This window comes from Cherax quadricarinatus, unplaced genomic scaffold, assembly GCF_038502225.1.
Source record: "Cherax quadricarinatus isolate ZL_2023a unplaced genomic scaffold, ASM3850222v1 Contig915, whole genome shotgun sequence".
NCBI lineage: Eukaryota > Metazoa > Arthropoda > Malacostraca > Decapoda > Parastacidae > Cherax > Cherax quadricarinatus.
Genome location: NW_027195941.1, coordinates 6,597 through 22,893, shown reverse-complemented (window position 1 = coordinate 22,893; position 16,297 = coordinate 6,597). Strand labels below are relative to the sequence as shown.

At 40.9% G+C, this 16,297-nt stretch overlaps 1 protein-coding gene across 1 annotated transcript in view; it reads right to left on the bottom strand.

Moving 5' to 3' along the window:
• Positions 1-15,830, bottom strand: part of LOC128699856 (citramalyl-CoA lyase, mitochondrial-like) — a gene marked incomplete at its 5' end in the record, with an annotated part of 91,994 nt that extends 76,164 nt beyond the window's left edge. The window contains 1 exon segment of the mRNA XM_070080754.1: positions 15,714-15,830. Coding sequence (XP_069936855.1) covers positions 15,714-15,830 — 117 coding nt within the window.
• Between the last annotated feature and the right edge of the window lie 467 nt (positions 15,831-16,297).

Genomic DNA, 16,297 nt, shown 5'->3' with positions numbered 1-16,297 from the left:
TTAACTCTGATATTAACCCTCCCCTCAAACATCTCCTTGCAAACCTCAACAGAACACATGACCATAACACAAGGCACAGATCACTCTTTGATGTTCCTCGTGTCCATCTCACTCTATGCAAAAACTCAATGCACATAAAAGGACCTAAAATTTGGAATTCATTACCTGTAAATATAAAAGAAACACTACCTGTTTATAAATTCAAGTCTCTTCTCAAAGATCACTTACTCACCCAAAACCAAATAAATACTGAATAACTGAACCTTATAAATTGTATATCTTAAATGTTTCTCACAATTATATCACATAAATGTTAAACCTAAAACCGAATCTAACTTTATTATTTTTTAAATACACTACCTAACAGAATCCTTCATATGACTGAATGCAACCATATGACCTGTCTTTGTAATACTCACTTGTGCTTTATAGTAATCTGTTTACATTAATGTTTTATCACTGATTTCATCATTGCTTAGTTAATCTTAAGTTAATTTTAAGCCAGCCCGTAATGCTATGCATAGTATAAGTGGCTTTGGCATGCTGCTCTTATCTGTATTTTTTTGTACCTCTGTATGTGTGCTCAAATTGGAAATAAATAAATAAATAAATAAATAAATAATCTGTAATTTTTATTCACACAAAAAATATAAGATTTACTGTTATTGCAATAATTGTATAAATAATGTCAACCCATTCACGACTGCCAAGCAATGGACCATTTCTCCTAGGTTGAGCTCTATTTCAAGGAACAGTGGTCCCTCAATAATCGTCCGGCCTGAAAGTTGTTCATTTCAGAAATAGTCCCGTTATTTCGTCTAAACATTGGCTCGCAAATGGTCCATTAACTCGCTAATCGTCTTTCGTCCTGGACACGTAATCACGGCTCTGAGCCGTTCTCAGCCAGTGTGCCACTGTTTACCAGTGAGTGACAGTCCCCTCACATGTTCATACAAAATATTTCTTAATATTCCATTCATTTTAGTGATTGCAAGTGCTAAATAAGCTACCATGGCTCCAAAGAAAGCTCCTAGTGCCAAACCTTTGGTATAGAAGGTGAGAAATACGATTGAATTTAAGAAAAACATCATTGAACAATATGAAAGGAGCTAGAGTTTCAGCAGGAAGAGCAACAGATCGCGGCTCAGAATCTTGCTGCAGAGGAGGAGGAAGAGAGATGGAAGAAGGTGCCTTCTTCAGAAATTAAGGAGATTCTTGAAATGTGGGGTAGGATGGAAAGATTTATAGAGAAACATCACCCTGAGAAGGATGTTGCAAGCCATGTTGGCAACTTGTACAGTGACAGAGTCTTGGCCCATTTTAAGGAAGTTTTAAAGAGACGCCAGAAACAGAGCTCTCTGGACAGTTTCTTTGCGAGACAGGACTCCAGTGACTCAAGCTGGTCCTAGTGGCATTAAGAAACAGAGAAGAGAAGTAACCCCAGAAATGCAATTGGTACCTGAGGTGTTGATGGAAGGAGATTCCCCTTCCAAACAGTAATTCAATCTCTCTCCTCCTCCAGTCTTCCATACACTAAGAAGAATTGCCAATAAAGGTAAATGTTATGCTGTTACTGTTTCAGTCATCATGTCCCAGTGTACTGTTTATGTACTACATCTATATTTCATGCAAAAATTTTTTTGTTTTAATACTTCTGGGTGTCAGGAATGGATTAATTGTATCTACTTTATTTGTTATGGGGAAAATTGATTCGAAAATCATCTATTTCGATAATAGTCCCACTTCCAGTAACGGATTATGGACGAAAATTGAGGGACCACTGTACTTTTTGTTGTGAAAACAATTAAAATCATATCTATTCCTGTAATATATCTCCATTCTATCAAATGAGACCAAAAAAATGAGAATACAGCCATAAAAACCATTCGAAATTACCGCAAAAGGGTGGCTAATTGCTGAGAAGTGAACTCCATTATTTATGCTTAGATTTCTTTCATTTTTGGTGTACGTTAAGAAGCATCTTTCCATCATACATTGCCCAAGTTTCAATAAAAAAGTCCAACAAACAAATGAGATACAATTCCCGAGATCAAGAGCAAGAGTCCCTCACCAGTGTCAAGGAACCTTCCTTAAGGTCTGCTCCCTTGTGGAAATTTTGCTTACGTATGGAAGCAAAAAATCGACCCATCGACTGCTCGTATTTGGAAAAACTGGCATGTAGAAGTTCCACTGTGTACACAATTATTATGTATTATTATTATTATTAGTAAACAATAACAACAACCCCCCCTTGCCACCGCCACCACCTACACCACCACCTCCTCCTCCTCCTCCACCTCCTCCTCCTCCACCTCCTCCTCCACCTCCTCCTCCTCCACCCCCTCCTCCACCTCCTCCTCCTTCTCCTCCACCTCCTCCTCCATCTCCTCCTCCTCCACCCCCTCCTCCACCTCCTCCTCCTACTCCTCCTCAAACTCCTCCTCCTCCACCTCCTCCTCCACCTCCTCCTCCACCACCTCCTCCTACTCCACCTCCTCCTCCTACTCCTCCTCAACCTCCTCCTCCTCCACCTCCTCCTCATCCTCCTCCTCCACCTCCTCCTCCTACTCCACCTCCTACTCCTCCTCCACCTCCTGCTCCTCCAACTCCTCCACCTCCTCCTCCTCATCCTCCACCACCACCACCTCCTCCACCTCCTCCTCCTCCACCTCCTCCTCCTCCACCTCCTCCTCCTCCACCTCCTCCTCCTCCTCCTCCTCCTCCTCCTCTGCCTCCCCCTCCTCCTCTACCTCCCCCTCCACCTCCTCCTCCTCCACCTCCTCCTCTTCCACCTCCTCCTCCTCCTCCTCCTCTGCCTCCCCCTCCTCCTCTGCCTCCCCCTCCACCTCCTCCTCCTCCACCTCCTCCTCCTCCACCTCCTCCTCCACCTCCTCCTCCACCTCCTACTCCACCTCCTCCTCCACCTCCTCCTCCTCCTCCACCTCCTCCTCCTCCTCCTCCTCCTCCACCACCTCCTCCTCCACCTCCTCCTCCACCTCCTCCTCCTCCTACTCCTCCACCTCCTACTCCTCCTCCTCTCCACCTCCTCCTCCTCCTCTCCACCTCCTCCTCCTCCACCTCCTCCTCCTCCTCCTCCACCTCCTCCTCCACCACCACTTCCTCCTCCACCTCCACTGTCAGCATAGTTGCTGATCCCTGTATTCCCTGTATTATATAGCATAGCATATTAGTATCATCCATGTGCTTTAGATACGAGATCCCTTGTAGGCCTGTGGCTTTGTGTGACGTCACGGGATACAGATGTGGAGGCTCATACCTCTGCCCCGGCCTCACTCGGCGGCAGACCATTCAGCGGACAGGCAAGGCAGCTGGGCTCCATCCCTCATCTCAGTCTGACAATATAGTTACCATCCTACAAGTGTGTCTACCTTCAACCTACGAAATCTCCATTAAAGAACCCTTTACGATAAATGGTGCCAGCGGAGGGCCTGTAATTCTGACGATTACAGCGATTTCTGGAGATAAATTTTCGACCAGCAAGACGGTCATTTCGTGTCATCAGTAGGCCTACCGAGATTCACCCCAGCCAGCTACCTCAAGTCAGCTACCTCAAGCCAGCTACTCTACCAGCTTCTACATTATTCACTGGTCAGTCTCTTTGTATTAGTGTTTATCTGCTTATTTGCATCACTCCCGAGGGGTTGACCCGAGTTTGCAAAATAAGCCAGCTTCCAGTCTGTGGTGGGGGAGTCAGAACAACCGAGTCCAGTCCAGCCTAGCCTACTCCATCCAATTATTTTGCCTGCCAAGCCAGCTTCCACCCCTGTTGTGCTCATCGTGTGAAGTTATCAAGCTATTCTGTGTGAAGGGTTAAGATAAGCCAGCTAGCAACTAACCCAGGTGTCTTACCCCAGTACTCAAGCAAGCCACGTGAGTAGTCTTCCTCGCTTGTGATTCAAGCTCCAAGCATTCTGAGTGCTCTTTTTCATCCTTGTGGTGTTGTAGTATTTCGTGGGTTTATTTTAAGCCAGCCGGCTTAGAATTATCTTCGCGGCAGTGTGGGTGTTCTCAGTGAGGCTTACGACATTCAACCCATAAGCCCAGCCACTCACGATCACGTGTGTCTCTCCATTGCCGGTCTCAGATCCGCTAACCCACAAACCCAACTATAGTCAGCCATTACACACTCAACTACTTCATCAGTGTTTTGGTGCACTGCTAAGGGTTGTAGCACCATATTTTAAGGACCACATAGGGGGTCAAGAGCTAGAGTGTGTTGCGCCACCTTTAAAAAGCCTCCTGTGTGTTGTCATTCTTCGATGTAAGCGCAATTCTACGATCATCTGTGCAGAGGACAGCAGCAAGACGATATAAACAATCCATCAATCTCATTCTTCAAGTTGTTACAGCGATAATATTTTTTTTTAGAGACATTTGCGAGTGTTGAGACATTTCTTTTGTGTTCCCAGTGATTTTTTCTCTTAGTGACATTCAGTGACTCTTGACCAGACTCAGCGTTTATCATGTACTGATTGCATTAATTTCTTTTAATCTCCTTAATTCAGTGTTAATTTTCGTGCATTATTTTATATCTGTTGTGTTGTGTATCTTTTTATACACTTGAAGTAAGTACTTAGTGTTTTTCCTTAGTTGTGTGTGCAACATATGAGCAATATAGAACTTGTGTTACACTTCAGAATCACCTTGTGTTCTCAGTATTCCAGTGAAGTATTTCAGTAAATTTTTCACCTCATATTCTGCATCACAACTCAGTGTTGTCTGTTATTTTTTTTTCTTCCCAGCATTTGTGTATTTTTTATTTTGTTCCCTGTGTGTTGAACATTCTTGTGTTCATATTCTTTTCATTCAGCCAGTGTCTAATTTGTCTTATTTCCACAGACAATAGTGCCATTTTTAAAGTCCAAGCAAGAAATAATTTTTTACAAAATTTTTCACACATCAAGTTTCTTGCAAGAAATCCCAGTATTGTGTTATATTGATGTGTTGTGTTCTGCATCACTGTAAGTCTTAAAACTTGTTTTGTTATGTGTTTTTGCACCTATTATTTTTCATGTTTTATTGAACAAATTCACTCTTAGTGCAATTTTTAAGTTCTCCTTTTAAAGTAAATTGTTCTTTTGCTTGTTAAGTGTTGTTTAAGTGCAGTTAAGAGTTAAAGTGTTCATTCCTTGATATATTTCTTTTCTTGTGTGTTATAATTTTTATTATTGCACATTGACTCATTTTGCAATAATTCTTGTGCAAATATTGTGTTGCTATTAAAGTTTTTTCTTGCAGAAAATTTTATGCAGTGTTGTGCAATACTTTTTTGATTAGCAATTATTTGATATATTGCTACAGTTTATTACAGTGCAGTTTCTTATGCTCTGTTCTGTGCATAGTATTTTATTCTGTCTGTCATTTTATTTTTATTTTCAGTGAATTGTGTGTCTGTTTTAATTTTTGCACAAGTTTATTGAGTCCATTTTATCATTTTATTGTGTATTTCCTTGTTGCATTGAAAGTAAAGACAACTCACTGTGCCATTTATTCAATTTAAAGTAAAAGTTGAGCAAATTAGATTTGAGCAAAGTACAAGTTCTCTTGATTTTCAGTGCTTGTTAAGTTGCATATTCTTCTTGTGTGAGTTCTTTGCTTATTGTGTAACTTGTCAATTTTTTAATTACTTATGCAGAATAGTTAAGCATTTTCTTCCATTTAAGTTCACTGTGTTGTGTGTTCCTCAGTTATCATTTTCTTTTGTTCTCTAAATTCTTGTTTTACATTTTGCAAACATGTCTCAAGTTTTCTCAAGCAATGCCTCAGCACATGCTGCTAGTACAACCATTAATTTGTCAGCCCAAAATTCGAGTAACTCCTTATCAAACGATAGACATACTCAGACTTCTAGCCTGCATAATTTCAGTCGTGATCCGTATGATGCTATGCCATTGTTCAATGGTGACCCAGACAACCTTGAAGGTTGGTTTACCGCAGTTAGAGCCAGAGCTAACGCTTCAGTTGATGGTCTCCCATCTGAGAGTCTTTTAATAAGTATCGGAAAGGAGAGTCTAGCCCATTCTCCAACAGCCTCAAATGTATTTAAATTAATTCGTATGAAGGACTTCCAAGATCTAACCAGGTGGCAAGATTATGAACAGTTAATTCGAAATTATCTTGAACCGGTGAGAGAAACCGATCCGTTCGTTGTTCTCAAAGAATTAGTTGGCACGGCTCCGAGACCAGAAGAGTCATTAGAGGAGTTTGCTCTCCGTCTTAATAACCTAATGTCCTCATTTGTTAAAGCAGGCCAAAATTCAACATATCTTAAAGATAGTGATAAACCAGCCCTTGATGGGTTTGCCAAATTAGCTGCATTTGGAGTCATTAAACAACTAATGCCACCGACATCTAAGTATGTGTACAATTCAAGTCCGCTAGATGCTACTATGGGACCGCTTAAAGCTCTAATCCATGTACGAAATTTGTGTCCCGAGGGATCCTTCCCTTATCGTAGGTCTATGCCAAACACCTTGTCCAATCCTGTACCTCCTTTAGTTTGTGCTACTACCAAACCTGCCAACCGCAATCACTCGCGCCCATCATCCAAAGCAAGTGTTAAGAGCCATCATTCCCGTAGCACCCATAGTACGTACAGTAACCACAGTCAAAGAATTTGCTACAATTGTGGTTTCCGTGGCCATATCGCTAGTAATTGTTATGACAGTCACCCTAAGAAGCGTCGTACTGATGATGAGTACCAGTCAGATCTTCCCTACTGTACTCATCATAGAATTCATGGACATGACACATCTGAGTGCAATACTCTCTACAATATGCAGTACTCTAGATCTTTCCGTGGCCGTTCCAACCGCAGAGCCAGGAGAGGAAACAGACGTCGTGGTTCACAATCTAATCAGAACCAGGCTCATTCTTCCAATTCGGGGGAATTAGAGCGCCCCACTCAAACCATCCAATGGTGACGGTAGGTGATAATGAGTACACCATCCCCGTTCACAATTCCTTTGAAGCCTTAAGCAGTCTCGAGAATGACAATCCTGCTGATGATGTGGCTTCACACGTCTCTGACGTAGAGGAATTTGGGGATGAAGTAGAAAATGCCTTCTCCGATGACAACTCACCTTCCTGTTTGCATATAACTCCTAATGCAACGATTGGTCCATTAGTACAAGCTTCTGTCCATAATGCGCCCGTTCATGTGTTCATGGACTCTGGTGCGCAAGTTAATATCATTAGGTCTAGCTTGTTTAAAGAGAAGCGGTTACGACGTATCCTCCTCGTTGAACCAACTACTGTAACCTCCCTTAGTGGAGTAGCTGGTTCTCTTCTGCGAGTCCGAGGTCAGACTTCACTCACCTTTACTATCCAAGGCAGAGACTTTACTGCTGCTTTTCTTGTTGTCAACCAGAATACTTTCCCTGGTGACCTTCTTCTGGGATTTGCTTCCATGCAAGACTTACGCATTGTGCTCGACCCGTACCGATGGCATGCCCAAATAGACGACTTAATCGTTCCATTCTGGGGTTACCAGCTTGGATCAGAAATCTGTCATACTGCTGCAGAGTATGATGTACGCATCAAGTCCTTACAAGCCAATGCATTCTCCAGTAGCGTACCCAAGCGGTCAGGCACTGGTAATTCTGTCACTCCCATCAGTGTTCCACCTATACCTTCAGACTTGCAGGATAGTGTTCCGTTGCCTCAAGTGTCCGAGGACACTCAGACTGCCTTGAGTGCACAGCCTATCCCTGCAATGACTGCTAGTTCGAGTAGTAGTTTCTCCACAGGGGATGCCTTGTCAGAAAACGATTACTTGGAACTAGTAATGCCATCTCTTGTTGATGTCACATGCCGTTTGCAGAAAGACGTCTCTGTTGCGGCTAGTGCTCTCACTAGAGTGTCTGTCGTTGTTCCTAATGTTCCAGATGGTGATAACGTCCTAGTTGACAGTGATTCCTGCAAGGTCAAAGGTTTATTTGTTGAACCTTCCTTACACATTGTAAGAGACAGTAAGATCCATTTACTACTTGCTATCACTTTGGGTCACAGTGTTCGTCTCATAGCAAATACCAACCTCGTTGTCCTAGTTCACTATCCTTACCCTGTTCAAGTACAGGATGACGTGTCACCTGACCAGTGGGTTGGTGCTATTTTTACTGGGGAGAACTCATCCACTTCACTGGATCAATCTGTTTCACCAGTTGAGGAGAAAGACTTAGCTCCCACTGACTTCCCAGACGAAGTCAAGCGTTTGTTGACTCTGTTGAACAAACGTCGTAAAGCCATTGCTTTACCAGGTGAGAAGATGGGTATAACGAACTTATTGTCCCATCGTATTCCACTTGAACCTGGTACTAGACCTATCTACATACCTGCGTACAGAATGCCTCATTCACAAGTTGCTGTCGCAGAGGAACTGATCAATCAAATGCTCAATGATGGAGTTATTGCACATAGCAATTCACCCTGGAATGCGCCCTTGATCCTAGTGCCTAAAAAGGATGGCACTTGGCGCCCGGTGATTGACTTTAGGAAGTTAAACGCGAAAACCATTCCAGATCGTTTCCCACTTCCTGTACTAGGTGACCTTTTACGCAATATCGGAGATAACAAAGTCTTCTCGACCCTGGACTTGTTACAAGGGTTTTGGCAAGTCCCTCTTCACGAGGACAGTCAAGAGTTAACAGCATTCTCCACTCCCACAGGTCATTATCACTTCCTCCGTATGGCGTTTGGATTACGATCGTCTCCTATCATGTTCTCTAGACTCATGACCAACATCTTTAGAGGTCTTATAGGTAAAGCACTTATGGTGTACTTAGACGACATAATCGTCATGTCTGAAGATGTGGACACACACCTGAAAAGACTTGATATAGTACTTGGCAAGCTTGAAGAAGCAAATTTAAAGATCAAACTGTCTAAATGTCAATTTTTCAGATCAGAAATTAAGTTTCTTGGTCACGTAGTCACTCCTAGAGGGGTTACGACTGACCAAAGTAAAGTAACTGCAGTACTAAATTTTCCAACTCCCAAAACTGCTGATGCCGTAAGATCCTTTGTGGGCTTAGCAGGTTTTTATAGATCTTTCATTGCCAATTTTTCTTCCATAGCTGCTCCTCTAACTGAGTTGCTTAAGAAAGATGCCCCTTTTGTTTGGACCTTCCGTCAAGAAACAGCATTCCAAACTCTAAAAGAAAAGCTAACATCTGCTCCAATTTTGAAATTCCCAGATTTTTCTAAGCCCTTCTATCTGACAACTGATGCTAGTTCAATTGGCATAGGTGCCGTACTAGCTCAGAAGACTGATAGCAAGTACAACGCAGTTGCATTTGCTAGCCGAGTCCTTACGAAGGCTGAACGTAATTATACAGTAATGGAGCAAGAAGCTTTAGCAATACAGTAGTATGGTCTTTAAAGCACTTCCGAGACATCATTTACCAGTACAGTGGACCCCCGGTTAACGATTTTAATCCGTGCAAGAGGGGTAATTGTTATGCGAAATAATCGTTATGTGAATGAATTTTCCCCATAAGAAATAATGGAAATAAAATTAATCCGTGCAAGACACCCAAAAGTATGAAAAAAAAAATTTTACCACATGAAATATACATTTTCCCACACACAAAGAGAAGGATACATGCACAATAGTAGAGTAGTACATGCACAGTATATATTGTACATGTACTAGTCTACTAAATGAAGAATAAATGACACTTACCTTTATTGAAGATGCAGCAATGACTGATGAGACACTGTGTCCTGGGAGTGCCTTTTCCTCCTGAGTACTGTAGGTCCTGTTTGGCATTTTCTTCCAGAACAGGCCTTATCACACTGTGTATGCCACTACGATTCTTAAATCTCTCAAACCAACCTTTGCTGGCTTTAAATTCACCAATATGAGCAATAGTTCCAGGCATTTTTCCCTGTTCACCTGGGTGTTAGTTGACTTGTGTGGGTTGCATCCTGGGAGACAAGATTAAGGACCCCAATGGAAATAAGTTAGACAGTCTTCGATGACACTGACTTTTTTGGGTTATCCTGGGTGGCAAATCCTCTGGGGTTAATTGTTTCTTGGTATTCTCAATAAGCCACACCAACAACGGTGCTACAGCAGCAGCAGCAGCTGACAGTGCAGCAGCAGCAGCAGCTGACAGTGCAGCAGCAGCAGCAGCTGTACCACCAATAGTAGCGATGGTTGATTGGGGTTTATTATACAACCTGGCCAGCTCGGAGACATGCACTCCACTTTCATACTTATCAATGATCTTTTTCTTCATCTCTATTGTAATTCTCACCCTTATTGCTGTAGGGTTGGCACTAGAAGCTTTCTTGGGGCCCATGGTCACTTATTTTCCAGAAAAAGCACCGAAAACACTGTAATAATACGAAATATTCCGATTGTATGCTTGGATGTTACCGCGGAGGCTGGCTGGTAAACAATGCCACCGGCGGAACATGTGAGCGTGGCTCAGGCCGCACATTGGACGCGTCTTGGACGAAAATCGGTAAGCGGGTTTTTAAGCGGTATGTGAGGCAAAATTTTTGCAATTAAAGTAAGCGGTATGCGAAATAATCGCTATGTGATGCCATCGTTATGCGGGGGTCCACTGTACCCTGTTCATGTCTTGACAGACCATGCGCCACTGATACCTTTATTCCAGAACAAACAGCCTACTGGAAGGTTAGCCAGATGGACCTTGACTATCCAAGAGTTCAATCCCACTTTTGAACATTTACCTGGCAAGTCAAATGTAGTCGCAGATGCTTTATCGCGACATGTTAGTGTAGTTACTGCAGATCCTCCATTTACTGTCGAGGATGTCAAAACTGCACAAAGAACAGATCCCATGTGGTCTGGTGTGATTCGATTCCTGCTCCAGGAAGATCTCATTCTTACTGTGAAGCCACCAGCACCCATTAGTGACTTTGTAATGAGCCAAGAATTACTGTATCGAACAGCCGAGTTGGGTACTCCAAGCAGAAGAGTTTACCAGTTAGTAATTCCACAGTCACTAGTGAACGTAGCTCTACAGCTAGTTCATGATGCACCAGGTGTTGCACACCCTGGTATGGATCGTTCTGTGAAACAAGCCAGAATGAAATACTTTTGGCCACGTATGGCAACTGACATTTCCGAGTATGTTAAGAAATGTAGTGTCTGTATGCAGCATAAAGGAAATGTCAATGGTCCTAACCCAATCCAAGTGTACCCAACCACTAGCGAACCGTGGGAAAGAGTTGCCCTTGATTTGTTAACCAATTTTAAATGTTCCCTCCAAGGCAATAAACATCTGTGTGTTATGGTAGACCATTTCACCAGATATTGTGAGTTAGTTCCTATTGCAGATAAGACTGCAGAGACAGTAGCTAAAGCGTTTAAAGAACGCATTATCTGCAGGCATACCACCCCAAAGTCCTTAGTAACAGATAATGGAGGTGAATTCTGTAATGAGATTCTTGAAAATTTGTGTACTTTATACAAGATCTCTAAATCCACCATTGTTCCTCATCATCCTGCCAGCAATGGGTTAGCCGAAAGAACAAATAAGAAAGTACTTGATGTCCTGCGAGCCACTATCAACCCCAATAGTGAAACTTGGGATGAAGTTATACCAGATGTCCAGTGTGCCATAAATTCTGCTTACAATGCTTCCATAGGTGATACTCGACATTATGCATTGTATGGCGTAGACAAGCGTTTACCCTATGAGTTGTTATATTCTACTCCGAAAACTAATTACAACCCTGATGATTTTGTAGCAACTCGTACCAGCTTAGCTCAAAGTGTTTTTAGAAGAATCCGTGAAACACTTCATAAATCAACAGCAGAATTTACAAGAGTCGCAAACACTCGAGCAAAGCCATCCAAAATCAAAGTAGGTTCGAGAGTTATGCTGATTAACTTTAACAAAACGTCTGCAATGCCAAAGCTTGATCAAAAGTTTGTCGGACCTTATCGAGTTGTAGAACATATCTCTGGAAATAAGTATAAGGTTAGAGAAATTAGTACTGGCAAATACAAAGAATCGCATTTAGATCATATGAAATTAGTATGCGATGTTGAGGATATTGCTACCCAGACTAATGTGACAGACTCTGACAATCCTCCTGATCCTGTACTCTCTACCTCAGATACTCAGTCAGATACTCAACCTGAATGTCGTTACTCCTTGCGTGCTCGACAAGTAATGAGAAACCCGCAAGTATCTTTTGTAGATACTCCTTCAGATCTCTCTCAGTCAAGGCATGTGTTAGCCATTGCAGAGGAATTCGATCCTCCCAGAGATGATAACCATTCTGCATATGTAAACCTTACCCTCGCAGAATTGGGTTTAAATGTACATAGTCTGTATAATTAGATGTCCGAGATGAATGAAATTGTCAACTGTGTGTTTTGTTATTAGCTGATCAGTTTGTCAGAAATTTTCGTGTTCACGTTCCCTCCGTATTCTGAGAATTAACAGTCTATATTTGAGTGCACCGAATCTGCCTTTCTGTTAAACACTTCTTTGTATATATTTATTCTTCCTCAGAATCCGTAGAGTGCATGAATACAGATAGATCGATCAATTCCATCCATATTGTACAATGATTTGTTCTTATAGTTTGTAATGAATACGTTAACACCCATTACGTAAAATCCATTATCATACCATCCATTAGTTCTAAGTTATACAGGAAGGCCCCGCTTTACGGCGTTTCACTTTACGGCATTCCACTAATACGGACATTTCAAATTATGACCAAAACTCGCTATATGGCTCCCCCCACCTGACTTTCTAATACGGTCACCGTGCCCCACCCTGTTTGTTTACATTCTCCATGAGCTCAGTAAGCACTAAGTCTCTCCATTTTGTCTGGAAACTCCAAAATTTCAAATGTTTTTAAAAGTTATTTCATATTTTATATATACTCTGATAATTATACTTATGTATACCTGTACCTAAATAAACTTACATACTGTGCTGGCATGCAGGTACACATTAAAATTGGTAAGTGTCTTATGTCTCCAGACGTCATATTAGTAATGATAATAATAATCATCGAGTCATTTAAATGTCGTATATTACGTTAATATACACATTTTCATTAATCCATCCATGATATTTTTTTCAAAATTATATAATAAACACGATGCATAACATATAAATAAGATAAATACACCCCACAGTAGAATAAATAAACATAAATGTGAGATGTGGTAGCAGACGACTTGCACAAGTGACGCCATATTAGAAATGATAATAATAATAACAATACTCACCGAGTCTCATTAAATGTCGTATATTATGTTAATATACACATTTTCATTAATCCATCCATGATATTTTTTTTCAAAATTATATAATAAACACGATACATAACATAAAAAGATGATAAATACACCCCACAATAGAATAAATAAACATAAATATAAGATGTGGGAGCCACATAACTTGTACAAGTGACGGCAAGAATAACATTTTCTCTAATCTAACATAAGAGAAAATGTGTTACTGGGGGTAACTGTAGAAAATTATTCCTTTCGTATGTATGTGAGTAAGTTTATTCAGGTATACACAAATACAGTTACATAGATTATCATACATAACAACATACGTGTAGAGAACCCAGGATAACCCAAAAAAGTCAGTGTGACTTATTTCCATTGCCTTCACTCAGAGCTTCATTTCTTCTCAAAATGATGTTACATGAGAATGGGAGTGTTCTTCTTTATTAATTCTACCGTATCAATGTAGAGACAACCTGTACATAATGTAACTTGTACACAAACCAGACGTGTACACTTCGTTTGTTTACAAAACTTACGTTCGCCTGGTTTGTTTACATAACTCTGCGCCTGTCCCCTCTCATGTACTCATTCTTTCTCTCTCTCATTTATTCGTTTTATCTCATTTACTTACTCCTGACCCTACATTAAGACTACAAATATTTTAAGGTAAGTAATGAGTGAACTGTATATACATTTTATCGCTCTGGGATGCTTAAATATCATAGAATAGTATGTGTGGGTGGGGTGGCCTGGTAAGGTAGCCTGGCTATTACCATACATACCACACTTGATTTCTTACAATAAATACTACTTGTCTCACCCTAGATTAGGACTATAAATATTTTAAGGTAAGTAATGAGTGCACTATGTGTGTATTGTACTTTTTTATTGTTTTTTGATGCCTGGTTCTATTGCTAACTTAATATATGTTAGTGTAAACTTGTTATCTAGTGTTTGTATGCATTTATAAGTGGAAAAAAAGGGTGTTCCACTTTACGGTGGTTTCCGCTTTACGGCGGTAGCCTGGAACCTAACCTGCCGTATAAGTGGGGCCCTCCTGTATATGAATTTGTTATTGTATAGAATCAGCCCAGATCCGCCTGCCTGTTCAGTCTGTAGTATAGTAGTGTATGTCGGGACGACATACGTAACATGACCAAGCTGTCAGCATAGTTGCTGATCCCTGTATTCCCTGTATTATATAGCATAGCATATTAGTATCATCCATGTGCTTTAGATATGAGATCCCTTGTAGGCCTGTGGCTTTGTGTGACGTCACGGGATACAGATGTGGAGGCTCATACCTCTGCCCCGGCCTCACTCGGCGGCAGACCATTCAGCGGACAGGCAAGGCAGCTGGGCTCCATCCCTCATCTCAGTCTGACAATATAGTTACCATCCTACAAGTGTGTCTACCTTCAACCTACGAAATCTCCATTAAAGAACCCTTCACGATACCACCCCCTCCATCTCATCCTCCACCACCACCTCCTCCACCTCCTCCTCCACCTCCTCCTCCACCTCCTCCTCCTCCTCCACCTCCTCCTACACCTCCTCCTCCTCCACCTCCTCCTCCTCCACCTCCTCCTCCTCCTCCACCTCCTCCTCCTCCACCTCCTCCTCCTCCACCTCCTCCACCTCCACCTCCTCCTCCTCCTCCTCCTCCTCTACCTCCTTCTCCACCTCCTAATAATAATAATAATAAAAATTATTATTAAAAAAATAATCATTATTATAATAATGATTATTATAATAATCATTATTATTATAATAATAATTATTATAATAATCATTATTATAATAATCATAATTATAATAATAATCATTATTATAATAATCATAATTATAATAATAATCATTATTATAACAATAATAATACAATATAATAATAATAATAATAATAATAATAATAATAATAATAATAATAATAATAATAATAGTAAGGAGAAACTTCAAAAGGCTGCCAGTAGTTGGCGCCACCATCAGCAAAACATTGGTAAATACTACTAGTACACTTTGCACCTGCCTAGACTTAAGTAGTCTTAAGTAGGCATGATAGTGGCTTTCTTTGCTCCATTCATATTATGATATGTAAGTACACATTTTAACATTTGCAAAGAAATATATATTTTGCTTACTTATTTATTTAAGGAACCTTCCTTGAAGGGGAAGTTCGCATCCTGAAATTTCTTTCATATCCTGAAGTAAAAAATTGACCGAACAACAGTTCGTATCCTGAAAAATTTGCATGGTGGGGCGTTCGTAACCCGAGGTTCCACTGTACTTATTTACTCTATTATATCTATACAAATTATAATTTGGAATCCATACATCACTAAGAAAATCATAATCTAGGCTTCCATGAATGGTCTAAACACACCAGGGCATGCATACTGTCTAAATCTACCATTCTTACAAACATTGCATGCACTGAAGGGGAAGTCTCTCAGCATACCTTTCCTTGCTTTTGATACTGCTCAAAGGCCTGTACAAGAGCTGCTGCCCATTCCACTTTCTCTGGAGATGGTGAGAATGCTGCTTGCACCACCGCCACTTGACTCGGGTGGATTACCTGAAAGTTAGCCAGAATTCAAATTTATAATTGCTTACTTTTTTTTTATCAGTGATGAATAACCCATAAGAAAATTAAGAGTGTATACAGAGAAAGAGCAAGGAAATGAAGGTAACAAAAAAATCTAAGAGAGATTGAATATCAGACTGGAGGGATGGGGTAGGGAGGGCATAGATGTTTATATATTTGGGATAGGGCATGTCAAAAAGATGGGGTCAATGAAAGATAAGGTGAACTATAAAATAGATGAAGGGAAATAGGTGAGTGGTGTCTTAAAGCATTTGCAGAATGAAAGAAATCTTCATATGGAGGTAAAACTTAACAAACCTGCACATAGGAGACAGGAGCTTACGACGATGTTTCAGACTGACTTGAATCATTTGTAAATTGTCCAAGTTGGACCAAAACATCATCATAAACCTCTCTCTCCTATGTGTGGGTTATCTGTGTGTTGCTCCAGTCACAGT